The following is a 25,732-nucleotide window of genomic DNA, read 5'->3' as shown; positions in this document are numbered from 1 at the left end:
CAACACAGACAATAACTAACACTTGTCTGTCTCAAGAAAGTATTCCCTGATCTTGCATTGCCTGTGCTCCTCTGAATTGCCCCATTTCAGGGAACAGTCAGTGAAGAATGACTAGGATTTGCTAAAGGCTTGTTGTGCCGCTGGTATTAAAACAAGGGGCTGATGCAAACATTTCCCCCCTGGAGACTGGGATGAAACTCATGTCCTCATAAGGAGAGGGTTCTAGGGGAGACTGGGAACCCAGGACTCCTGGGTTCTATCCACAGCTCTAGGAGGGGAGGGGAGGGGAGGGGAGTCTAGTGGGTTAGAGCCAGAGGGGCTGGAAGTCAGGACTCCTGGATTCCAGCTTGGGGAGGGGATCCTAATGGTTAGAGCGGGGGGCTGGGGGTCAGGACTCCCAGGTTCTACCCCCAGCTCTGGGAGGGGAGTGGGGCCTAGTGGGTTACAACAGGGGGCTGGGAAGCAGGCCTGCTGGGGGCTATTTCACTCCTCATTCTGCCACGGTGGCCACTTCACTTCTACACTGTTTTTCTCCTCCAAGTTTAGGAATGTTTTGTCAGCCCCCACGTAGGAACTGAGGGCCAGGACTTTCTTCACCCGCTCTTTGAAGGTCATTTACATCCTTCCCTTTTCTACCTCCCCACTGCGAGACCAGCCCAGCTTGTCTTCTCCACTGAGAAATGGCAGGTACCACCCGCTGCTCTGAAAATCCAAGGCAAGGAGGAATTCAGCCCTACCTTCCCATGGAGGAACTGGTGGTAAGGATATGACCATCCTGGGTGGGACCTGCCCCTTCCGAGATCTCCAGATGTTCCTCCATAGATGTTCACACAGAGGGAAGGCTCTATTGAAACATTGCTTGTGACGTTTGGCCTGGAGTTGCCCTGAGAAAGAGGCTTGGACATCTACCTACCTGTGATGAGTAAGAATCGCTGTGGATAGGTTAGAAGTGTGGGGGGCTGATGGTCTTATTCACTATATCTTGCCAGCAGCATTAATGCCTCTCGCGTTAGCCTAGCTCAGGAGTAGCTGCACTGCAAAGGAAAAGCCCAAAGGGATCCACTGAGCGGCACGGAGCCATCATGTTAGCAGCTGAGGAGCTGGGCTCAGGGGCTATCGCCGGCACCCTCTTCCAGGCCAGCCAGCTAGAGCTGAAAGCACCCCGTGCTCATGGGGATGGGACTCAAGTTAGGAGCAAAGTGTGAGTTAACTCTGCAGTGAAGACAAGCCCACCATGGACTGGAGATGGGACCATTCCAAACGGTTACCGTTGCCGTGGTTCAGTACTTCTAAGCAGCTATTTCCCTCCCATCCCCGCTCTTTGTGGGGTGGCCATGACTTTGGACTTTCTGTACCTCCCCTTCACACTCAGCTGCAGGGCCAGAGAACAGTGGGTCCCTCTTTTCCGGTCTGGAGAGACAGGACCAGCCAACCTGGGTCTCGGCCATGCAGCAGAACCACCAGGATGGAAACCTGTCCCAGCCCAGCACCCAAGGCTGCAAGCGTGCCCCAGCCTCCTGATTATGGAGAGGTTGCTGCAGATACATCTCAGGCAGAATCAACCCTGTTATAACCATGCCAATGTGGGTGTGAGGCTCTTAGTGGGGACCTTCATGAAAGACCCCCGAGGGTGCAGAAGCAATGAGAGGCAGCATGGTTCTGTGCGTAGAGCAGAGTGCTGGGTTCTGGTTTGCCATTGACCTGCTGTGTGTGACCATAGGCATGTCACTCTCCTCCCCCATCCCCACCGTGCCTCAGTTTACCCTCCTACACATTGGCTGTTTAGAATGGAAGCCCTTTAGGACAGGAGCTCACCCAAGAGGGCTCTGATCACCTTTGTATTAGAGGAGCATCACACGCTACCCCTGTTGCTTCAAACACGACAGGTCTTGGTCTCTATCTCGCTTCACAACTGGACCCCTTTGTAAAGCATGAAGGGTTTGGGCTCCTTTATCACACACGGACATTGTCACATACCCTTCCCTTCTTCGGGCATGTTACAGTAATTACGTGAGCCAGAGAACCCACCCCACTACTCCTGCCATGGCTGCACAGGAGGCAACTGATCACCCTAAGGTAACAAACCAGCTAGTTAAGGTATATCTATACAACCCACCGGCTAGTAATCAATCTATTGGGGATCGATTTATGTCTCATCTAGAAGCGATAAATCGATCTGCAGATCGACACCCGTACTCCACTTTGGCAGGAGTAAGCAGCATCGACGAGGGAGCCGTGGCAGTCAACTTGCTGCCGTGAGGACGTCCAGGGAAGTTGAAATAAGATACGACTGCGACAGAGTCCTGTGGCACCTTATAGACTAACAGACGTATTGAAGTATGAGCTTTCGTGGGTGAATACCCACTTCGTCAGATGCAAGTATTCACCCACGAAAGCTCGTGTTCTAATATGTCTGTTAGTCTATAAAGTGCCACAGGACTATCGGTTTTTACAGATCCACACTAACATGGCTACCCCTCTGATACTTAGTGCCAATGAGCACTTGGTCCGTCTTGAGACAAGATTCATTTCAGCCTCTCTCAACGGGTATCCCCATGCCTGATCTTTGCATTTAAACACCATCAGGCTAACAGCCTTGCTGCTCTTCCACCAAATGGTGCGGGGTGGAGATGGAACCAGTCTTACCCCAGGGCTCTGAAGCGGGGATGGTTGGAGTTGAGGGTGTTCAGAACGTGCCACAGTAAGGAGAAGCGTGTACTACAGGACGGTCCTTTCCAGAGAAGGGACATTCAAACCTAGGGCCAAGCAAATGCCACCCTAGGAGCAATTCAAGGTGACGGGGGTGGAGAGCAATGACGTGTCAAGCCGAAAAAGGTCTGGCTTTTATTTTATTCTGGAAAATAGTTTCTGCATCTTAAAGTTTTCTTTTGCAGAACATTTGGACATAAAAACAGACTCTCTCCCCACCTCCACCCTAGCCCCCCACTCAAAATTTCTTCCTTTCCACCTCCCCTTCCACTGCGAATGGCTTCAAGACTGGTCCAGGCATGTGCTTCCACCTCTCACCACCCCCTTCCACGAGGAAGCGGGCAGCAGGCAGAGAGGGTAATTGGGGACTACTCCCAACCCCCGTAGTAGGGGGAGCAACCGCTATTGAAAAGGAAAATGGTTTAAATCAAGCTCCTTGAACAAAGGGTGGGCTTCCATCCCAACCCCCCTCAGTGCAGGCCAGGGCCACCCGGGGGGGGCAAGTGGGGCAATTTGCCCCAGGCCCCACAGGGCCCCCCCAAGTTTTTCAGGGCCCCGGGAGCAGGGTCCTTCACTTGCTCCAGGGGCCCTGGAGTTTCTTCTGCTCTCGGTCTTCGGCGCACTTCGGCAGCGGGTCCTGGAACAGAAGGACCCCCCACTGCCGAATTACCACCAAAGCGGGACCCGCCGCTGAAGTGCTGCAGGGTCTTCGGCAGTAATTCGGTGGCAGGGGGTCCTTCTGCTCCAGGATCCACCACCAAAGTGCCCTGAAGACCCACGGCGGGGGGCCCCCGCCACTGAATTACCGCCAAAGACCCCAGGCCCCCGGAATCCTCTGGGCGACCCTGGTGCAGACCCAGCTCTGTCCGAGGCTGAACAGAGCAGCTGGCTTCCCAGGAACCCTCAGTGTGTGGGGGTAGGGGAGAGGGGATGGGATCTTCTCCAAGAGAGTAAGAGCACCACAGCTGGTGTATCTACTCCTCTCTTGCAAACCCACAGAGGGGATACTCCCTTCACCAGAACCTCAAACTGCTTCGGCCAGGAGCAGGGAGGGTTTGCGAGGGGAGCTCCATCGGCCACAACATAGTCGGGAGCTTCCTTTCGCTGGACCATCTTCCTCATCTTGAAGTCAGCCAGAGTCCAAGGCCTCTTGGCAGCACAGGGCAGCAAGTCCTACCTCAGAACCACGTGTGGTGAGGGTGGCACAGCCCAGAGCAAATGGAATGGGGTTGGGCTCACTTGAATTGCCGCAGGCCAGGCGTGAGGGAAGAGACCACCCAGGAGAATGGCAGGGGTCCAACCCAACCTGGATGGCTCCCCGAAGAGCTGGCTGGATCCCATTGAAGATCCTACCTACAAATGGACCTCCCTCTCCCAGAGATTCTTCCTTCAGATAGACTCCCCCGATCCTGGCCCAAGGAGGGGAGGAAAGTTACATACACACTGAAGCACCCCGACTCTGAGGAAGCCTCAGGCGCTCTGGATATTGCTGAGCGGAGCTGGGACGGAAGGGGCACTTTGGAGACAGTACATTTTCAGACCCTTTAATACTCTCTTGGAAAGACCATCTCCTCCTTGGCTGTTGACATGGGAGCTCCTCTCTACCTGACTTCACCAACAGTGACTGGATGGCAGGGAAGCTTCTGCGCCCACCCATCCTTTGTCAAACTTGCACTAGGGCACCAAGCAATTTCACGGGTGATGTAGAATGCCAATGGGCAGTTTGGTCTCCCTCCTCCCCTGGCTCACGTCCCGAAGTGGGGAAGATACAAGGGGATTTAAAACAAAAACAGGACAATACAGCAAAATAATACAGAGGGGGGAAAAGTTACCCTTTGGTGTGGTCTATGTTTTGGCCAAATGAGGTCTGAACTGTAACTCTCCCTCCCCAAACTGGCTCTTGACCAGCTCAGCAGCACCTCTAAGAGACTGGAGAGGGGGTTCTACCCCCATAGATAAGGCAGGGCTTGTTGTTAGAGACCCCCTTTTCTTGTGTCCCAGCACTTCTGGGGTTCTCCTCCATGGTGACATCTCTCCATTGCTACATCAATGGTCCTCTCAACCATGGCAGTAGGAGAATCAGCCACCAGCGGGCAGGGCCTGAGCCAACTTTGAACCGAACTTCAACCCGGGAAAGGATGGAGGCCCCCGCTGAGGATTAAGGCAGGCCACAAGCTCGGGTCTCTCCCTTCCTTGTCAGGGAGAGTGACACGAGCCAGATTGCAGAGCCCCGGCTCCGTAACAAGCTTCCTCCGCGCTCAGCGTAGAAAAACAGCAATGAAGGACAAAGTGAAGAGACCACCGTGGCGGAACACCCTCTGCAAGCAGAGGAACACTAAGGGGACGCAATGTTGCTGGACAGAGAGAAGCCAGGACAACTCCTTACACACCCCTGACCCAGAGGGCTGCTTGGGGACCACTGCATAGGTCAAAAGGTGAGAAGGTTCTGATGCTCCAGCCATGCTAAAGAAGGTCCGATGGAGACACCAAAGAGGTCATCATGGACATAAAGATCTTTGCCATTGCACAACTCCCCTACAGCTAATGATGGGCTTGAGGACCATCAAGAGCGCCCCGTCATTTCCAATGCTCCCTCCCAGCTATAGCCAGAAGCAACCCCTGCCCACTCCCACACTGCCCCCAACTAAGGATGGCGAGGTGGAAACTGCCAAAGGTACTAAGCAGGTCCTGGCATCACCATAAGGCCCTTCCGGATTGAGGTGGTCACTGCCCTCTCTCCGTTCTTCCCCCGCAACTCACAGAGGTTGGGGAAGTAGCCACTGGTCAGTCAGTTCGGTTCAGCACTGGCTCTGACCCCACCCACGCACCATGGAGAAACCACCAGGGACATGGTAGAGGGAGATCACAATGTCAGAAAGGGGATAGGCACTGGGGGGGCGGAGGGGGAGGGCAATGGGGAAAGCCTCAGCCTGCCCTATCCCAGTTCCCTGCCCCCCACATCTGGGCAACACAATAATCCTGCCCCCCCCGTATTAAGTGCACACACACGCACGCACACACGCACACACACACACAGCCTTGCCCCGGAATGCACTCGAATGCCACTCAGAAAACAAAAATACAAGGTCTGAGTCCCCGTCCCACACACACAGCCCACCCACCCGCTCCATGATCTTTACGGGTCCAACATGCTCAAGGGTCAATGTCCGGAGAGAGACAGTGCTAACTCCAACTGGGGTCATAGCCCGTCCAGTCAGAAGGGGGCGCCAGGTAGACCCGCCGGCCGCGGTAGAGAAAGCTGACGATGCCACGGTAGCCGGCCCGGGGCACCCCCGACTTGAGATCATCCATAACACCCAGGGCCTTGGCAAAGGCCTTGAAGGAGTCACGGCTGCTGTACTGCACGCGGACGGTGCCCAGTTCCCGATGCTGGTTGCCCTGCAGCTCCTCCACCCGTAGCTCCGGGGCGTCGTAGACCTTGGGCAGGAACGAACGCTCATACTCCTCCTTCTTGAGGTAGGAGAGGTCCAGCTGGGTGAAAGGCACGAAGCGGTCGTTGAGCTTGATGAACTTCAGGTACTGGTCGAAGAACTGCCCATGGCTCACACCCTTGCGGCCGAAGGTCATGGTGCGGGAGACCTCGGGCCTAATGCAGGAGCGGCCGCGCCGCTGCTCCGGCTGTCTCATCCAGTCATCCCAGAAGGCCCTGGGCCACTTGGGCTCCAACTCATCCCACAGCTCTGACAGCAGCAGCCAACCCAGGCCGGGGAAGAAGTCTGTACGGTAGAGCAGCTCCGGCCGGCTGGCCTCCACCATCTGCTCCTTGCCATTGTCGTTCCAGGCTGAGACGCACCAGAGGCTGGGGTCGGCTAGCAGGAGCGGGAAGGCCGCCTGGAAGTACTCAAAGAAATCTGCAGCCACTTCCAGGTCATCCTCTACCACAATGGCCGCCTGGTACTTGAAGGTGCGGAAAACCTGGCTCAGGGCCCAGCGGTAGTGTCGGGCAATCTTGTAGTAGCCCTGGAACTTGCGGTGGTCTGTGGGTACTGGGATGTCGCTCAGGTCCGGCTGCTTGATGTGCATGACGGCGTCACCATAGGAGGCGATGACCCGGGCTGTCTCCTCATGCCCGCAGTCCTGGCTCACGATGATGGGGAAGCGCTCCCGGGATGGCCGGTAGTGCAGCAGCTTGTCGAGGCACCGACGCACCGTGCTGCGGTCGCAGGCGATCACCACCACGGGCAGGACTGCATCCGGGGAGGCCCGGGACCGGTGCAGGACAACCTCCGTGGCAGGCAAAGCCCCAGCATTGGAGGTGGCAGCGGGCAGTGGGAGCCGACCCGTCTCTTCCACCTTCTTCCTCTTCTTGCTCCAGAGGGCACTGTACCGGTGGATCTGCCGCAGCAGGTCCTTCTGGTGCTCCAGCTCTAGCTCCGCGTCCTGGGCCAGCCGGATGACCTCCTCGGTCAAGTGGCTGTGGTTGTCGAAGGCTGGGGGCCGGGTCCACAGGAAGAAAAGGAGCAGGGCATTCCAGGCCACAAACAGCACCACGCCCCAGAGGACCAGGCTGCTCTTCTTCAGCATCCTTCACAGGCAGAGGCCCCCCCTCGGCTCACTTGTGCTCTCGATCCCTCAGGTGTCACTCCACAGCCATGGACCTGGGAGGGCAGAAAGGGGGATGGGGAGTCAGTGAAGTACAAGTGAATATCGCCAATGGGTCACAATTGCCGCTGGTCAAGCCTCACCTGGGAGCCAGGGCTGGATTGCTGCCTCCAGCCATTAAGGAGAGAGTAGCAGCTCCATCAGGTTCAGCGCCACTTGGGGAGCCAGGGTGGGACCATCCCCTACAGCCTCTTCCCAATGACATGGAGATGCACCGTCAGGGCTCATCCAGCCCAGCCCAGCCCCGAGCAAGATGGAGACGCCCCACCAGGGCCCAGCCCCTACAACCTACTCTCCAGGGCTGCGTCCATTCCTGGTTTTACGAGTCTCCAGCAATGGGCCCCCCAGCCCATCCCTCACGGAGCTGATTCTCCTCTGGATACATCTTCCCCTCAGGGCTCTTTCACTGATGTTTACTCTACATTGCCCCATTCTTCATGTCACCTCATTCCTCCCAGGGATACCCCCAGACCCCTCTCCCCCCTCCTTCAGCATCAGCCCCTTCAACGACCTGCACCAAAGATCTTCCCTGCTCCTTGGTCATCCTTTAGCTGAGCTAACTTGTGATTGGCTTGGCTGTCTGGAGGAGCAAAGGCCAACGGTCCCCCTACACGTCCAGATTCCGGGCATTGGTTGTCCTATAGGGCAGGGATGGGGGGCCTTAGGCCAAGCAGCAGAAACGTCCCCTCCCGGATAGGCTGGAGTGGGGGAGACGCATGGAGGGGAGGAACTGGGAACCCCGGAGGTGAGCAGAAAGGGTTATCCCCTGCTGCGCCTGTGGAGGAGGGGCCATTAGGAGGGGAAGCTGAGTAGGCTGGCTGACGAAGCCCAAGACTGGAGAGACACTGAATCGGAGCTCCCCTCTCCTCCCGCCCAGTGGCCGGTGTGCAGGGATGCCCTGGCAGGCCCCTCCCTCCCCCAAGACCTGCTGCACGAACCTCAGCTCGGACCCCGCTGGTCCCACAGGCGATAGCTGTGCACAGTACTAGCTTCAGCCCGTAATCGCAGCCTTGCTTAGTAGCTGCATCAGGAGCCTCATTAATCCCCCCATGAGAGCCCCGGTCCTATATTTAACACAGCAGCCAGACTGTGCAATCGCAGGCAGGGCTCAGCCACGTTCACACGCCATCAGGCTGCTGCAAGCCCAAGTGGAGAGGTGCTGTACGGTCGACTCCCTGCTTCAGGGCCATTTGGGCAGTGTGTGGCTAAACTACTGTTTGGATAGGCAGCCATCCCTCTCCGTAGTGCAGCCACCTCTGGGGTGGGGTGGGGCAGGGCAGTGGTTTAGCAGCCATGCAGCAACGCCACACAGGGACTGTTCACCCCAGCGCTGAAATTCAGCCACCTCTGGGGTGGGGCAGCTGGGGAACAACCTCACAGCGATGCGGCATGGGGGTCACTCGCCCAGCACTGAAATGCAGCCACCTCTGGGGTGGGGCAGCTGGGGAACAACCACAGCAATGCAGCACGGGGTTCACTTGCCCAGCGCTGAAATGCAGCCACCTCTGGGGTGGGATGGGGCAGTCAGTTAACAGCTGCCCAGCAACAGACTGGGACAGGAAGCAAAAGAGAATCCCATAGCTCAGAACGAGAGCAGGGAGGGATTTAGGGAGGAAAAAAAAATCATTACTTACATTACATTTTGCATCTGGAATTAACTCCAGGGCCAGCACTGACTGCAAGTGGCCAGCACCCCCCACCCACTCCCTACAGCACAGCACCCCCAGCACTGCACTGGGCTCAGCACTGACTTGCACCTCCACCTGGCTGCTTGCAGCCCAGTGACCCCTAGTGCCACACTGGGGCATTGGGGTCAGCACTGATTTAGAGGGACCAGGCACCATCTGTTGAGCCACATCCCCAGGAAGGGGGGGGAGGGGGATGTCCTCAGATGTCTCCCCTTCAGACAAGCAAGCCAGCCCGACCCTGCTCAGCTTGGCTCCTAGCCCGGGGCACCAGGGCAAGACACACCAGGCTTGTTTGAGCAGCCAAGCTCACTGATCAGTACTGACTTGGGATGATGGTGGCCAGGAAAAAGTCAGGCAGCTGGGATCCAGGGCCAGCTGGAAGAAGGGCCCCTGGGGGCTGGGGAGGAAGAACCAGGGCATCCATCTGTCTCTGCTCGGCAGGACTGCCGGAGAGTCACAACCCGCACTTTGTCCATCAGGACCACGTCAAACCTTGTACCTGAACAGCCTCCCCCACTATCCAAGAGGATAAGAAGAAAGGTGATCAGCTGGGAATACCAAAAGGAGAGAAAAAGAAAAAACCGACGCCAGAGGCTGAAGAACGAATCAACCCATACTCCATGAAGCTATCCCATCGTGGGTTACAGCACTCAATGAGTGTAAACTCCTTGATTTCAGTGGTGCAAGAGGCCCACGGCTGATGGCGGTTGATCCCATGCATAGAGATCCGCTCAGCATACGAATGTTCCCTACTCGGGACAAGCTCTACTGAAGCAGCGGCTGGGCTCAGTACACGCGAGCTGGAGCAGCAAGTTGCATATTTTCCACCTGGCTCGCCAGGACACGGGAGATTGAGCCGGCAGTTTGAGAGCTGCTGACAACGCAAAGAAAAGGCTCTTTCAAATCCTCCGAGATCCACACAGCCGGCAGTGGCTCCCTGACTGAAGCCCAGGGAGCTCATGGCAGTAAGGGAAGTGGGGAAGCAGTCCGTGATAGGCGAGAAACCAGCTCCTGTTCCTCTGCACGCTTCCTGCTCCCAGCACTTCTCCCAGACCAAGCTGATGATCGGGACAGCCCAATCTTCTCTCCCATTAGCCCACAGTCAGGGTGCACGATGCGAGGCGGGCAGGACGCTAGTCTAGCTCCTAGCTGGGAGTGGGAGCGCAGGGCTAATTCCACCCCAGGGAATGCAGGAGGCGAAGGTAAGAAGAGGGGACCAGTGTCCTCGTACATTGGGCATTCAGTTGCTAATGTGCCAGCCACGCAGCCCAACTACTGCACACAGCCTCTCCACAGGGTGTGGAGGGACTGGATTATCCAGGCCAAGCAAGCCCCAGTGCCAAGCTGTGGAGACAGGGGAACATGTTTGCCAGGCTAGGGACAGCAGCACAGCGCCCCTAGTGCAGCCCCAGAGGGTGACAGTGACGTCCCAGGATTAGGCACAGCCCCCCCTAGTTGCAGGCCTAGAGGGTGACACAGTGTGTCCCAGGGATTAGGCCACAGAGCCCCTAGTGCAGGCCAGAGGGTGACACAGTGCGTCCCAGGAAAGGCACAGCGCCCCTAGTGCAGCCCCAGAGGGTGACCGAGTTACATCCAGGTTAGCACAGCGCCCCTAAGTGCAGCCCCAGAGGGTGACACATGCGTCCAGGTTAGGCACAGAGCCCCTTAGTTGCAAGGCCCAGAGGGTGGACCGAGTGCATCCAGGACAGGCACAGCCGCCCCCTAGTGCCAAGCCCAGAAGGTGACAGTGTCATTCCTAGGGCACAGTGCCCCCTTTGTGCCAGAATGAGGGAGGTTACACTGACCAATGAGGGTGGACAGCACAGCACCCCCTCATGCCTGGTTAAGGGATGGAACATATTTTCAGGTTAGGCAGAATTATCCCCCCATCCCAGGCAACACAGCGCACTCTATGGTCAGGCGAGGAGGGGAATGGCCCCTCCAAAGCCAGAGCGAGAGGGAGTGACATGAACCCGCGTTAGGGTTGTGCATCTTCAGAGCCCTCCCCCCCGCCGGCCCAGGTTGCTGAGGAAGAACAGGGCGCTTTCTCCACTGAAACGTTGTGGTGTGCGGGCAAAGGACCATTAGCGTTGCAGGGCCAGCCCAGCTCGTCACCCATCCCGTCCTGGTTAATTGTTTGTAGGCTGAGGCTCAGTGTTAAAGAGCTAAACATGTCATGGTTGGCAATTGGCAACCAGTGGAAAACTTAGCAGAATGGCCGGAGATTTGGTTAGGAGCAGAGCAGGGGAAGGGAGAGCTGTGGCATTGTTGAGGTACCCAGTCTGACTTCTGGTCACTCGCACAGGGTTTAGGAGCAGAGCCAGTGGAGGAGGCTGTGCATTGTGGGTACTGGGGCCCTGACTTCTGGGTCACCGCACTGGGTTAGGAGCAGAAAGGCCAGAAGAGAAAGCTGGCATTGTGGTACTCGCGCCTGACTTCTGGGGTCATCTCGCACGGGGTTATGGGAGGCAGAGCCGGAGAAGTGAGAGCTGTGCATTGTGGGTACCCGGCCTGACTTCTGGGTCACTCACACGGGGTTAGGAGCAGAGCCAGGAGAAGGGAGAGCTGTGCATTGTGGATACCTGGTCTGACTTCTGGGTCACTCCCACTGCGATTTCACAAGAGGCAGCGATGGGCCTCTTGGCCAAGGCCCTGCATGGCTTAACTTTTTAACCACCTCTCTGGCTACAGGAGACATCCCACTGGCAGCTCCTTATGAGGTTGAGCCCATCCCTTTCTGCCACCCCCCCTCGCCAACCCCGGTGCAGCCAGACATGCTCCCTGTCTGCAGCCAGCCCCAGTCACCTACCACTCTGTTTAGATTTGAGCTGGGACGCAGCTCGTGGTCAACACAGGGGCCACTCTCTCCCAGGGCAAAGGGAGAGGTAACAGGAGCTCAGAGAGGTCTACTCCAGCCACCCAGCAGCAGCAGATCCTCTGCCCGGCAGGTCCAATCTCCTCCACTTCTTGGGACCTCTCACCCAGCTCACCACAATCAAATCCTTACCTGGCTAGGGAAGCCAGTTTCAAAGCACTTCTCCAGAGGTAACGGCTTAAGAGCTGTGACCGAACCAGTATGACCACCGGCCAGAGGCAACAGGTTGAAGAGGCAGTTGACATACGGATGGGCTGGCCTGGCTGTCTCTTTGTCGTCCTCCTCCTCCTCCCCCAAATTCTGGCTCCCTCCCCCTCTTTCAGTGTAGGTCGGTTGTGTGAAGAACCCTGCCACGCATCTCAGAGCATGCCAGCTTTTACAAGCCACAGAGAGGAATCAGATCAGTTGCTCACTGAAATGCAGCCACCTCTGGGGAGAAACACAGCTGCAACAGGACACTATTCTCTAGCTTAGGACATGAGGGGAAGGGAAAACAGCAGGGTGGTGGGCTGCAAGGGGGCACAGCTTCAGAATCAAGGAACACCTCCCCCTCGGCTGGGATTTGGCCAGGCCTCTGGGATTTAGGCCCCGACTCCCAAGGAAAGCACCAGGGGATACGTGGCAACCCTGGAAGGTCGGAGTCTCAGCCAGGTTGGTTGAAAGGGGCAGCCCCAGGACAGGAAAATCTCACTGGCTTTCCTGTGGGTGCTCTCACTTCCCCTCCAGCTGCCTCCACTGTCGCATCTGGGAGTCCCCCAGGCTGGAGGGAGTAAAGCCAGAGAGCAGCTATTCCCAGTCTTCACTAATGCCAAAAGCCCCCCCTAAATTCCTTCCCCACACGACTCATAATCCCAGAAACATTCCCCTCCTGCTACCAGCTTCCAACCCCTCCCCCTTCTGGGATCCGGACCCTGCTCACAGCAGGCAATGCAGCAGAGGTAACCCGGAGCCGGTGTGGATGGAGGAAAACAAGGGGGTCTCAGGGATAGGTATGTCTCCGGCGTCATCCCCTCCCCACCCAGCACTCAACGGGTTAAGGGGGTCACGAGTCCTCAAGCGCAGGCTGCCAGCCCAGACCTCCTCCTCGCGCCCTGATGGGAAGGGCATGTTGAAATCAAAGCCACATTGACTAACTGACCCTGGGTCAAAACAACACATATTCCCTCCATGCCCTTTATGCAAATCAAGCACAGAGCTAGGAAAGGGAGTGGGGTGGTTAAGGCAAAACAGGTCCAACGTTGCAGGGGCCAGGCTTAGCCACGAGGCCCCTGAGACCACTGGCGGTCATGGTCCCCCACTATCTGGATCCAGCTGGTGTCTCTTGTCTTGCCCTTAGACTGTGAGCCTGCTGAGGCAAGGGCTGCCCTTCTGCTCTGCACAGGGCCTAGCGCAACAGGGGCCTGGGTTCGTAGACAATACAAATTAACAACTGGTGTATTGTGGCCCGCTTGTGCTAGGGGCTGTGCGTACAGAGCAAGGCGGTCCCTGCCCCAAGGAACAAAGGAAGGATTTGCAGATGGGGAAACTGAGGCACGGTGACTTGTCCACGGTCACACGTGGCGCTTGTGGCAGAGTTGGGAACTGCATCCAGGCCAGTTTCTTGATGACAACTGGGCTGATCCTGTGGTTGTCCGTCTCCCTTCTGGAACATTCCCCCTTGTCCGACACCTCACATTCCTCAAATCCTCTGGATCTACAGGGTTCAACCTCTCACTCCATACTAGGCCAGGCTACCGACAAGGAACTTCCCCCAAGACAGAGCAACCCCCACATCCACGCTGGGATAAGGACAGAGTTTGCCTGACCAGCTTGTAACAAATTTTAGGCAGCAAGAACGGAGCTTCAAACTAGATCGGAAACCAGCCCCACCCAGAAACCAACTCCCCTGGAAACCAGCCCCCAGGATAGACTGGAAACCTGCTAAGCTGGGGAAAAGCCAGAGGAACTACAGAAACTCCAGCCTTTGTGGGGATTTAGCATTGCCGCTGGTGCTTTCTCCTCCAACCGGTGGTTAATGCTGGCCATGCCAGCGCTAACCCTGATAAGAAGCCCTCTTCTTCCGGCCAGAAGGGTCCATTCTGATCATCTCATCTGACTTCCTACATAACACAAATTTCACCCAGAGACTGACATCCCTCAAACACTAATGGATTCAGATAACACCTCCCCACCGCTTTAGTTTCCCCAGCCACATACAACCCGGCGGCAACCGATCCAGAATATAACACTGCCCGTATGTGCTGCGGTCTTGGGAGGCAGCACAGCTACCATGGCAGGCACCAAACAGAACCAGGCAGACTCAGGAATGCTGTTTGAGCAGCACGCCACAGCGCAACACAAACCCATGGATCGACCATATTGTCACCGGGGCCTCCAGACCCAGCTGCCTTGCCGGGCTGCTTTCCAGAACCTAAAAAGATTTTCCTCACACTGTCCAACCCTCCTGGGATGGGAAGGGAACACCAGCCAAGGAGACAGGAGGGAAAACACTAAATATTCCTTCTTCCTGGAAAGTATATTGGAGATTCAAGTCTGCCCCTGACCCTCCCGCCTTGTCTGAAAACTCCCCAGGGCAGGGACTGTCTCTCCATGTGTATCTGGGCAGCCACCGGCACAACAGGGCCCTGCTCGCAGCTGACATGATCACAATCACACAGAAGCAGACGTGGTCTCACCCACCTGATCAGCTTATAGAAGGTCATGAGTGCTTTAGATCCGTCTCTAAAAAGTTTCTTTGTTCCCCTTCCCTGGAAAGGGCAAAAGTTTCACCCATAAAAAGTTCCCCCCCTACCGGAGTAGCCGTTATCTTGCCATCACCACAAGCTCTCGGAGAGGGGTGCTGCTTCCCCCCACACTCCTTGTCTCTCCAGATAACAAGGCAGGCGAGTTTCTGGGTTCCAGATGCTGTGTCGATTTCACACTCACCCCCTCTCGGTCCTCAGCTGAATGTCAAACCTGGCTTCAAGGCTCCAGCTCAGGAGACAGTCTCCCCTCTGTCTGTGCACACATCCGTGGGGTTATAGACTCTGGCTCTGTCCACCTCTTGCCTCTCTCCGTACCAGTCACCGTTCAACAAGGCAAGCGACCCAAGTCCAGCATTACGAACTCTCCTCTCTAATCGCTTCTCTCTCTCTCTGCCAGTATCTGATTTCCAGCCGCAGGAGGAAGCGGGATGGGGGGGAGAAACAGCAGACAGATCCGCTCTGGGCAATGGTACAGAGCAGAGGGGACAGCACCATACCGAGCCGTATCCTGTTGAAGTTTTAACGCACAGCAGTTTCAGCACAGTTCTTGCTGGCTCGGCTGGTTTCACTCCCCTCAGCAGTACCAGGAAACGTGGCTCTCCCATGTAGGCTAGGAGAGGAGGAAGGAAGGCAGGGTCAGAGGTTGCTATGGGGCGGCCCTCTCGATCAGGAAGTCAGCCCCCCTCCCCCCAGTCTGGAAGGGAGGGAGAGTTTAAGCCTCACACACCCGTATTTGGCAGAAAGATGAACAGGAGAATCAAAGGCTGACAGGATCTTTGCAGAGAGGGGACAGGAAGAGAGAGGTGAAGGGGGCTGGATCCTGATCTCCGTTGTTGCCCCGGGTAGATCAGAAGCTAGCCCACTACCGTCAATGGAGTCAGGGCCAGATCCTGCTTTCAGTCACCCCAGCCTGACTTGAGAGCAGCAGGGGAACTCCATCTTTACACAGCGGTGTAGCAAAGCAGACTCTGGCCCAGAGCCTAGCGGGGGACAGGGTGAGAAATTGGAGAGTGGGTCACAGGTCAAGGATCAAACTTTGCTGATGAAGCTTTGGGAGCCACGCTGGAGAAAGATCCCTTTCCTGCAGCTGATTAGCCTGAACACCAGACAGCCCCACTGAGTTCATCTCTAATGCCACGTTTGCATACAGAGGAGAGTTAACCATTAACTGTTCCTTTGGCAGTTTCTCCCTTTGGAAACAGAGATAGGGGTTCAGAAGGTAAATGGAGCCGATCAAATCTGACCCCAGGTTGGGGGATGGGGGGAAACAGGGTCTCTCTCCTCTAGGGGGCACCAGCTCCACTCCAGCTCCAGAGGGAAGGACTGGCTCAAGGGGAGTTGCAGACGGGGATGTTTCCCCTTTTGGGGGAGCCAACCCCAGGTTGGAGGGCAAATGGCTGGCTCAGGGGAGGGGGGAAAGGAGGTCAGGAAATGGGCCTTGCAAGAAATTAAATAGATCATTTTCCTCCCTCCCTCTCTCCCCCAGCCTTTGAAAGCAGCCAGGAATTCAAGCTGCTGTGTCCTCACCTCACCCACCCCAGGAGTCTGGAGGAATTACAGCACAGGGTTCAGACTCCAGCCAGGGATCTCAGCAGCCATATGTACTGTGCTCACAACCACAGGCCTTCCCAGGCCAAGACGGATTCCCTCCCATCACAGCCCAAGGGAAAAAGCCAGGGGGAGACAGTTACAGTCACAAAAGGGGGGGAGGGATGGGGGGAAGAAACCTGCATCGACACCCTTCTTGATCGCGCGCGCGCACACACACACACACGTTCCCTGTGGGAAATTGGAGGTGTATCTGCCCCATTTATTAACAGGCTGTTCCACCTCAGAGCGGAGATTTCAAGCAAACAGAGCCAGGCAGGTCAGCATTTGGATGGGAGATCTCCAGGTGCCGCAGAGGGCACCTAGAGAGGTTGGGGGGGGGGGGTTTTTACTAGGGAGCGCCCCTCCCCTCTTGGGCAGTGCCATCCGCACTAACCCGGTGTGGTGCAGCCAGGGGGCTCTCTCTTTTCACATGATGCAAACAGGCCCTGATCACTTGTGATCGTTTGCCAAGGGCACCCAACAATTAAGCCCTTTCCTCCAGCGCCCCAGCTGAATCTCAACTCCGGCTGCCTCTCTAAAGCTCTCCTCAATGGTTCAACTGGGGATTTCTTTTCCTGTCCTCTTGTCCTGCTCACGTGTGGCTGCGCAGAGTGCAGAGGTCCAGAGGGGGCTGCATTTCAGTGCAGGGGGAGCAATCCCCGTGCCATCTTGCTGGGCGGTTGCTTTGCAGCCACCTCTGGTGTGGGGCATTTGAATGCTACAGGAGCAGGGGAGAAACGGGAAATTGGGGAGAGAAACACACAAGCCTTTATCGTTCGGATCAGCGGGCCTGATCCCACCAGTGCTGCGGCTGAAAAAGCCAGCCGGATTCCACTCTGCCGTACGCATCGGCGCCAGGACTGGCTCAAGACTCTGATGAAGCAGTACGGCCGCACCCCTGCGAGGTGGGTCGCCGTCTCTCTCCTCCACTGGAGCTCTCCGGGTTTATGCCCTGGCTGCCCACTTCCCAGCATGCACCCGTGGAGAGAGGGATGCGTGAAACGAGCTGGAGAGTCTCAGCCCAATTCCTCCATGGAACTGGGTCCCATTCACAACCACTAGCCCCCGGGTTGGGGTAACCCAGGCAGGCAGATGGGCTCTCTAGCCCCCCTCTTGTGGCCAGACTAATAAGGTTCTTTAGCTCAGGCAGCAGAGCTTCATGCTTTCAGGGTCTCTCTCCAGGCTCCTATCCAGGAGCTGCCTCCTCTCAAAACCCTCCCAGCTGAACTTGGTGGTGCTAACGGGGCCTGGCGGGGGGTGTGGGTTAGAGCTTAGGAGCCCTTTCCACTCAGCCTGCTGACTCTGCAGTGAGGACACAGGCTAAACCTTTCGAGCGCTGCTAGTCCTCTAAAGTTTTCCCACAATTCCCCCGTGTGCCCAGAAGGGCGGACAAGTTCTCCCACAATTCATGGGGAGGGAATCCGAGGGGTAACTTGGGTAGGGCTTTGCTGTGGGGCTCCTCACGCCCAGTTACGGACCCCCCGGAGTTACCTCTGCAATGAACACGGACCCTCAAATACACAGGACTGGTTCGATCCCCACCCAGTAGCTCGTTGGCAGCCTCAGCAGCCTCTAGTTCTTGGCCTCCCTGCCTGCCCTTATCCAGCTCCAGTGGGGGGCACCTATAGGGCAAACCCCACTGGGATGGTGGTTTGTGCATGGGGAGCTAGCCCTGGTCTCTGCCTGCTGCGGGGAGAGCTCAGCACCCTGCTGTCTGCAGATCTATTTCACTTCCAAAGGCAGATCAGAGCCAGACGTAAACATACACAGAGATGCGAGGAACAATCTGTCCTCCCCTCCTCTGCTGCCTGCTCTCTAATGGGAAACAGCCAGCAGCCATCGCAGTGCAGTGGAGGATGGGAGAGGCGTCTCTGCGGAGGGGGAAGTGGGGCAGGGGGTGCACATGAAGCAAACAGGAAACCAGTCAGCACAGCAGGTCCCAGGAGATGAGGAAGGCGTTGCCCATGCGTCATTCAGATCAGCAACCCAAAGTGCTGGGGTGGGATTCAGGGAAAGCTATTGCAAGGACCAGCATTAACATTCAGGGTGCGAAGTGCATGGGGTCGGGTTACTAAGGGTTAAAACCAAGGCCACTTGCTCCTGCAGATCCCCCAGCCCCCACAATAACTTTGCAACCCATCCAGCCCACTTCTGTGCTGATCGCCCACCCAGGGTCGGTGCAAGGATGTTTCGCGTCCTAGGTGAAACTTCCACCTTGCGCCCTCTCCCGTCCCCGATCCCCTGCCCTGAGGCGCCCTCCCCCCTGAGGTGCCCCCCCGCGGCAGCTCCCCACCCCCCCTCCNGCCGCCCCGGTCACCATCGGCATTTAGGTGGAGGGAGCTGGGGCGGGAAAGCGCGGGAAGGGCCGCCTGCAGTACGCAGGTGAACTGCCCACCCCAGCTCACCCCTGCCCGCCTCCTCCCCGAGCACACTGTCACTGCTTCACTTCTGCCACCTCCCAGGCTTGCAGCACCAATCAAGCCTGGGAGGCGGGAGAAGTGAAGCAGCCACAGCGTGCTCGGGGAGGAGGCGGGGCAGGGGTAAGCTGGGGCAGGGGTTCCCCTACGTACCCCCCCCTTACTTGCTGCAGGCGGCTCTCCCCGTGCTCCCTTGCCCCAGCTCCCTTCGCCTCAACGCCGACGGCGGCTGAAGATCCGGCCGCTGCGGTTGCTGCTGAAGAAAATGGCGCCCCCCAAATCCTAGCGCCCTAAATGGTTGCACCAGCCCTGCGCCCACCCCCAGCACAGGAGAGACCGGTTGAGGGGATTAGCACCCCTGGGTGCTGGGAGGGGAGTCTAGTGGTCGGAACAGGATGCAGGACTCCTGGGTTCTAGTCCCAGTTCTCGAAAGGGAGTTGGGTCTAGTGATTAGAGCAGGGGGTTGGGAGTCAGGCCGCCCAGGCTCTATTTGTGGCTCTGCCATTCATCCCCTGGAATCCTGGACCGGCCACTTCGCAAACCCGTGCCTCAGTTTCCCCATCTAATAAAACCATTAAGTACTCCTGGAGGAAGAGGGGTGGTGACACTCAAGAACACAGATGACCATGAGCTGGGCATGAGTTGCCCAGCCCAGCACCTCCCAATTAAGTTAAGGGGAAGCCTCAATAGCTGGCATAAGGTCATCACGCCCCAGTGGTTGACAGTGACAGACAAAGGGTCCCCACAGGAGGGATGGGATGTCACCGCGCCCCAGCCCTGCACATGGCAGGCTGGAGGCCTGAACGTCTCCCGGCTTCTCCTTTCCGTTACACTCGTCCGAATCTGGGTCAGTCCCTAACGAGAATAATCTTCTGGGCAAGACAAATGCAATCAGGAGCCCAACTTCTGATCTTACACCAGGGTAGGGCTAATCTGGGTGGAGGGCAGTGAAAACAACTCCGCTCACACACGCTTCAAGCATGCAGATGGCCCTGATAGGTTCCAGCTGGGTCCCGCCTGTTGCCAAACTGACAGCCAATACTCACAGAGCGAAGGGGAAGAATCATAGGGATTCGGTAGCTCAGGGAACGGGATACGGGGCACTACCCCTCTGAGGTCCCAGCTCCAATCCGGCCCCAGGGCTGGCTCAGGGAGACAGAGATGGGATACGGGGCCTTTCCTCTCTAGAAGATGTTGGCTCTGATCTGGCCCCAAGGCAGGGGGAATGGCTGGCTCAAGCAGGTAGGGCCTGGGACATGGGACCCTTCTCCACTAGAGGGCACTAGCTGTGATACAACTCCAAACCAAGATGAGGTAGGACTGGCTGGCTGAGAGGTCCTCCCCCTAGGGCGTGCGGGTTCCAATCTAGCCACAGATTGGCGGTGACTACAAGTCATTTCCATCCAGTCTATCCTGCATGAAGCGAGTTGGTGGGTCTCAATCTAATTCAGAGCAGACGGGTCCGTCGCATATGAGATGGAGAGAGGTAGTTGGAGGCAAACAGCTTACGGAGACTGACCACTCCTCTGCCCCTAAAAGGGCACTGGGCTTTGACACATTGGCAGAGGAAAGGCTCAGATAAGCTAGCGCAATCCAGGGAGAGAAATCTCTTCTGTGTCCGCCCAGGGGAACCCGCTAACCGAGCGCCTTCCACACCACCCACTGTCTGTCTTCCTGAGGAGCCCAGCGACACAGATACACCCCCAGCCCAGCGAGACAAGGGATCCAGCCGCAAAAGCGTCTCCCATGAGGTTGGTAGATCCTATCTTCTGACCAGTGTATGAGAGAGGCTGGACTCCCTCTCACGCACCCTTAGGACCTAGCCACAGAAGACTATATTACAGCCTAACCAGGCACGCGTCTGGGTTTGGCAGGGAATTCCCTGCCAGTATACTGGCACATTCTGAAATCTAGTCAGCTACCCCTCAGTGCTTCAGCCCGTTGGACGCACATGGAGTGATGCACCCTGGGATGTCCTACAGAGCTCAGAGGAAGGAGAACCAGCCTACCTGGTTATACCAGCAGCATCGGGGCGTGAACTGGTCTACACACCCAAGTAAGAGCGGTCAGCTGATCGCACCAAGATAACAGGGGCCAACCCTTGCCAGGATTCCAGCCAGGGCTGCTAACCAAGGATCAGCCACATGGCATGCAGATAAAAGCCACTTCCAGAGTTGACTACGTCACTAACCGGTTACACACAAGAGAAGAGACGCGGGTGAATTTGTCATCAGCTCAGCCTCCCATTCTCAGAAGATGGGGAAGGGCAGCTGGTCTGTGGCCCCTAGTGATGATAGCACTGTGTAATCAGACAGAGCAATCACACATAATAAGCACCTAGCACACTTTTCATCCCTTGATCTCAAAGCACTTTACTAAGGCAGGCATGTTGTACTATCATGCATTGTATGAAGGGGGAAACTGAGGCACAGAGATTCTGTGACTTGGCCAAGATCCCCCAGGGAGACTGACATAGGTCTCAACTCCAAACCCTGACTTCTGCCCCACACACTAGCCCCCACTCCCCTCTCAGAACCCAGGAGTCCTGACTCCCAGTCCCCACTGCACTAACACACTAGCTTCTCTCACCCACGCCACCTCTGAAACGCAGCCATTTCTAGTTTAGCGAGCAACACTACCACTGGGTTGGGGGGCTGTGAACATCTCCAATTCTGGAGTATCCAAGCCTTGGGCTCTCCCACACACAACTCTACTAATGCCCCTCAGTCCTGATTGCAGCTCCCTGCTATCCCAGCCCTTGGCTGCCCTCCCCCCAGCTCTGCCACAAAAAACGAGAAGTGCACATAGGACCAGGAACTGCAGACTGGCCGTGTGTCTCACATCAACCCCTGCTCTGGCATCCCATCCATGTCAAGATGCAATTCAGATTCACCTCCCACCCCGAGTACAGGACCACCATGGATTTGTAGTAACGGAGAGGGGAGCCCAGCGCTGGAATAGCAGGGAGGCTGAAAGTCAGGATTGAGGGGCCCCAGTAGAGCTGTGTGTGTGAAGGGAGCTAGAGCACTGGAAGTAGGGAGGACATGGTATGGAGGGCAGCAGATCTAGTCTCTTTACTCCCTTCAGCTAGCATCCATCTCCTCCCTGTCCTTTCCCACGATCACCCCCCACCCTGCCCCGTGGACACAAGAACCTTCCCCTCTACAGTTCCCACCATCTGGGAGAGCCTCCTCCCCCCACACCCCAATCTCATTGCCTCCATTTATTAGCCAGCCCTGGCTGAAAGCGTCTCTCTTTTAAATAGCAGATGAAGGCACATGAACTCACTGAAGCCTTTTGAGATAATAATTTAAGCGAATTGTCCTTGCTGCGGGCATGATATGCTAAGTGTGTTTAGTGTCTAGCTGCCAAAGTGTTCAGAGAGCACAAGAAACATCCCAGTCAAGAGCAACTGAACACCGTAAAAGAGCCTGGGTGGTTAAGGCTACGGGTTGGGACTCCAGAGACCTGGATTCAATTCTCAGTTCTGCCACTGACTCTCAGAGCTTGGGCAAGGCCCCGCATCTTGCCAAGCCTCAGTTTCCCCAACAAGCCTCTCGAGTGCTCACACTCTGTGTACGGGCCCTCCAGGTGCTACCCTAATATAAATAAACTGGCATTTATATAGGGCCCGTCAACCTAAAGGGCGGAGCTGGCTCAGCAGCTACATTGGGCTCCTCAGCGAGAGAACCCAAAGGATTGTAATTGATATCCAAAACATTTCACCCAGTGCTGAACTGCAGCCATCTCTGGGGTGTGGCATGGCAGCTGTTTAACAGCTCACGACAACACAAACAATAATTGCTAGTAGTCGTAATTTCTATTATCATAGCAGCTCAGTCATGGATCAGGACCCCAGTGTGCTAGGGGCTGTACAAACACAGAACAAAAATACATGAAGTGGAAAAGAATCCTATAATTGATTGAAACTGTGGTGAGGTTGGATTTTCAGAGAGGCACAAAAGAATCACATGAATTACCAAGAGTCTAGACCTGCCACTTCTTTAAAATGAAATTCAATCAACTTGTTTTTCCTTCACAGGTTAACTTTAAGCTGTCTGATCTGCCCACCTGCTTTTGTAAGACACCTTAGGTAGCTGCCTCTGCACATCTACACTTCAATCGCAGGATGCAATTGCGGCTCATGTAGCTCACTTTAGTTTAGCTACGCTCAGGTAGCGGAGCCGTGAAGCAGTGCCAGCAAGGACTATACAAGCCCATCTGGAACCACGGGTAATTTCTTGTGCAGCTATATCACGCTGGGACCTGAACTAGTTCGATCAAGGCTCACTCAGGTCTGTCCACTCCACACCCTTTGACTGCAGTGTAGACAAACCCTTACTAATGTGCTGGGGATGCTGACATAAGCAGTAGTGTTAACTCTGAAGAAATGTGTTGATGTAAATGAAAATAGGTCCCCCAGTCCAAAACACACCATGTCAGGGCACAGCAACTTCATTTTCAGTTGCTCTGAGCATCCTCAGGCCCTGTTCAAGCTTGGGGCCCCAGAGCCCGATGGAGGGGGGATGAGGGGCAGGGACTGAGCATGCGATAGAGCGGGACCCAAGAGCAAAGGCAGTATCTAGCTGCCAGCTAACTAGCACCGTACAGAAAAGTGCCGTCACTCTCTCACTGAAGATGGGTTGCGTTCAAGTTTGCCGTCCAGAACAAACAAACAAAACATGTCTTGGCTTTTTTTCTGGTATTGGGAAGGGATAGGACACTGAGGTACACATGATCCTAACAGCTGTAAAGACCCATCAGCCCCCAGCCTGCCTGCCAATGATTGTCGTCTCCAAACGGAGAACACCAAAAGGATGTTTACAAGCAGGATTGGTACTAGAGCTCTGGAGCCCACAGCCACCCCTCGTTACAAACGCTCCAGCAGGGTTAAATTCAGCCCAGTCCTATGTCACTGCAGGGTTGGCTCAGAGAATGGCATTATATGGATTTTTACTTCGAAGAGACCCCCGGGTCAAAGAGGATTGGCAGGCTCAGGGAATGGGACATGAGGCCTTCTGAACTTGGGTAAGTCACTTCCCTGCTCTATGCCTCAATTTCCCCAACTGTAAAATAGGGAATAATGATACAGCCTTCCTTTGTAAAGTGCTGAGATCTACTGATAAGTGCTAAGATAACAGTTATTTGCAGTCTTGCTGTAGCCATGTTGCGCCCAAAATATGAAAGCAGAGCTCTGTGGAGCTCAAAACCTTGGCACTCTCACTAACAGAAGCTGACCCAAGAAAAGTTATTACCTCACCCACTTTGTCTGTCTCATATAAGTTAGAAACTCTCAGGGGTGCCAATTCTGATCCAACCTCAGGGAGAGGGGGTTTGGCTGGCTCAGGGGCACTGGGGAATGGGATATGGGGCCTTTCCCCTCTAGGAGGAGCTGGTTCCAGTCAGGTCAGGGGCACTGGCTGGCTCAGAGAGGGCAGGAAATGGGATACTAGCCTTTACGGTGACCAGATGTCCCAATTTCATAGGGTCAATCCTGATTTTTGGGTCTTTTTCTTATATAGGCTCCTATTACCCCCCACCCCGTCCCGATTTTTCACACTTGCTGTCTGGTCACCCTACTGGCCTTTTCCCTTCTAGGGCACCAGTTGCGCTGAAAATGACTCTCAGCTGGTCTGTGCATAAAACAAGTATGTGGGTTCTCAGCTGCATTACTAGCAGGCCTCTGCAGGTCAGATGAGAATGATTTTCAGGGTAACAAGGAGCCTAAGAACTGAACGAGTCACATTTAACTTCCCTCTCAGCACTGGAAGGCTCAGAAACGCTGGTGACAGGAAGAAGGTGGGAGTGGGCGGGAGTAGCTTGCTCTGCTGCAAGCTGAGCTAAGTACAGATGCCCCTCAGCCCCGCACATGTCGCCTCTTGGGAGCAATACTGGGGTTTAACTCCCGCCTTGCTGGAAAGTGGAGGACCCTGAGGATTCCACCCCAATGCGGTCATCAAAGCATTGGTCCCAAAGTGCTGCTGGACCCTCTGGGGAGGCAAAGCTCCAGGTCACCCAGTTATAGATCAAGCAACCGATGAAGAAGGGAGATGGTCACCATTAGAAGGCAAGGGACCAGTATCAGGGCTCAGGGTGCCGCTGATGGGACAGCTCATCGGTGATCAAGAACGTAGGAACTGGAGCTCTCTGCCGTGCTGGATAAGACCCATCTAGCCTGGTATGCCCCACGCCATCCTACCCCTGCTAGATTAAACCACTGGACCCATTTAATCCAGTATCTTTTCCTGAACCCCACCAATCAGACCACTGGGCCTGTGGACTCCCATAATCCATCTACTCCATTCTCAATTCTGCAACTGATCTCCTGAGTGCAAATCACCTAACTGCTCTGTGCCTCAGTTTCCCCATCAGTAAAATTGACATAATGATCCTGACATTCTTTATAAAGCATTTTGAGATCTACTGATGAAAAGCACTAGGTAAGAGGTAGGTGTTATTGTTATTATTTAATCCAGTATCCACACCCTACCATGCCAAATCAGACCACCGGTCCCAACCTAATCCAGCATCCAACCCTCCTCTATCACTCAGTGGGACCATCTCTAAGAGAAGAGAAGCATCGAACACTGGCAGGGACCATCACCATTGTAGCCCTATCCCAGGGGCACTATATGTATTCACAGAAGAGTCCCAGTCTTTTAGGTTACCAAGCTATTGGCCTCATACTGAACCAGCTCAAAATCCTGTGCCAATGAGTTCTACCAATTAACCACCCAATGTGATTTCTTTGCCCTCCAACATGCATTCTCTTTTCCCCGTCACTTCCTCTGCAGGATGGACTCAAGGCAGAAGGAAAACGTCTTCCAGTGGGCAACAGAAACAAGAGGACAACGGAAAGCACAGCAGGAAAGCCTAGCTTCTCTCCCTATTTTGAAAGGCACATCATAAATAAATCTCACCTGATTGGTGTTAGCTCAGTGTTGCTGGTGGACTCCTGGCCTCTGGTTCTCCCCTGGGGGAGGGGGGGTACCTGGGCTCCCCCCTCCCCCTTTCAGGACCTCACTCGAGGACTCAATGCAGGAGGAACAGCAGGAAAGGGCCTCTCCACCTCCTGAATGGGCCACA

At 55.7% G+C, this 25,732-nt stretch overlaps 2 protein-coding genes and 1 long non-coding RNA gene across 5 annotated transcripts in view; 1 reads left to right on the top strand and 2 right to left on the bottom strand.

Moving 5' to 3' along the window:
- Positions 1-971, bottom strand: part of LOC116836522 (uncharacterized) — a 36,196-nt gene extending 35,225 nt beyond the window's left edge. The window contains exon 1 of the mRNA XM_075071696.1: positions 910-971. The gene's annotated coding sequence lies outside the window, so the exon portion shown is untranslated. The remainder of the gene's footprint in view (positions 1-909) is intronic.
- A 1,860-nt stretch (positions 972-2,831) lies between these two features.
- Positions 2,832-25,656, bottom strand: MGAT1 (alpha-1,3-mannosyl-glycoprotein 2-beta-N-acetylglucosaminyltransferase). 3 transcript variants are annotated; one of them, XM_032799999.2, is made up of 3 exons: positions 25,567-25,656; positions 14,821-15,249; positions 2,832-7,328 (listed from the first exon to the last, which is right to left on the bottom strand). In XM_032799999.2, exon 3 carries the CDS (start codon positions 7,252-7,254, stop codon positions 5,893-5,895), a length of 1,362 nt encoding a protein of 453 aa, XP_032655890.1. In that variant the 5' UTR covers positions 7,255-7,328; positions 14,821-15,249; positions 25,567-25,656; the 3' UTR covers positions 2,832-5,892. The 3 variants fall into 3 exon arrangements, with proteins under 3 accessions (XP_032655890.1, XP_032655900.1, XP_074927744.1); XM_032800009.2 differs by lacking the exon at positions 14,821-15,249 and having other exon boundaries at positions 25,567-25,655; XM_075071643.1 differs by lacking the exons at positions 14,821-15,249; positions 25,567-25,656 and adding an exon at positions 7,844-7,981.
- Positions 16,854-25,557, top strand: LOC116836606 (uncharacterized). The gene is made up of 3 exons (XR_004376496.2): positions 16,854-17,134; positions 23,568-23,674; positions 25,441-25,557. It is a non-coding gene; the product is annotated as an uncharacterized LOC116836606 (long non-coding RNA).
- Positions 25,657-25,732: the final 76 nt, after the last annotated feature.

Source organism: Chelonoidis abingdonii, chromosome 12 (genome assembly GCF_003597395.2).
Source record: "Chelonoidis abingdonii isolate Lonesome George chromosome 12, CheloAbing_2.0, whole genome shotgun sequence".
Classification (NCBI taxonomy): domain Eukaryota; kingdom Metazoa; phylum Chordata; order Testudines; family Testudinidae; genus Chelonoidis; species Chelonoidis abingdonii.
The sequence above is the reverse complement of the archived record's forward strand: the minus strand, read 5'-3'. Positions and strand labels throughout refer to the sequence as shown.

What these genes read in the sequence shown, in the direction of transcription:
- MGAT1 (XM_032799999.2), bottom strand. Translation starts at nt 7,254, where the DNA reads ATGCTGAAGAAGAGCAGCCTGGTCCTCTGGGGCGTGGTGCTGTTTGTG.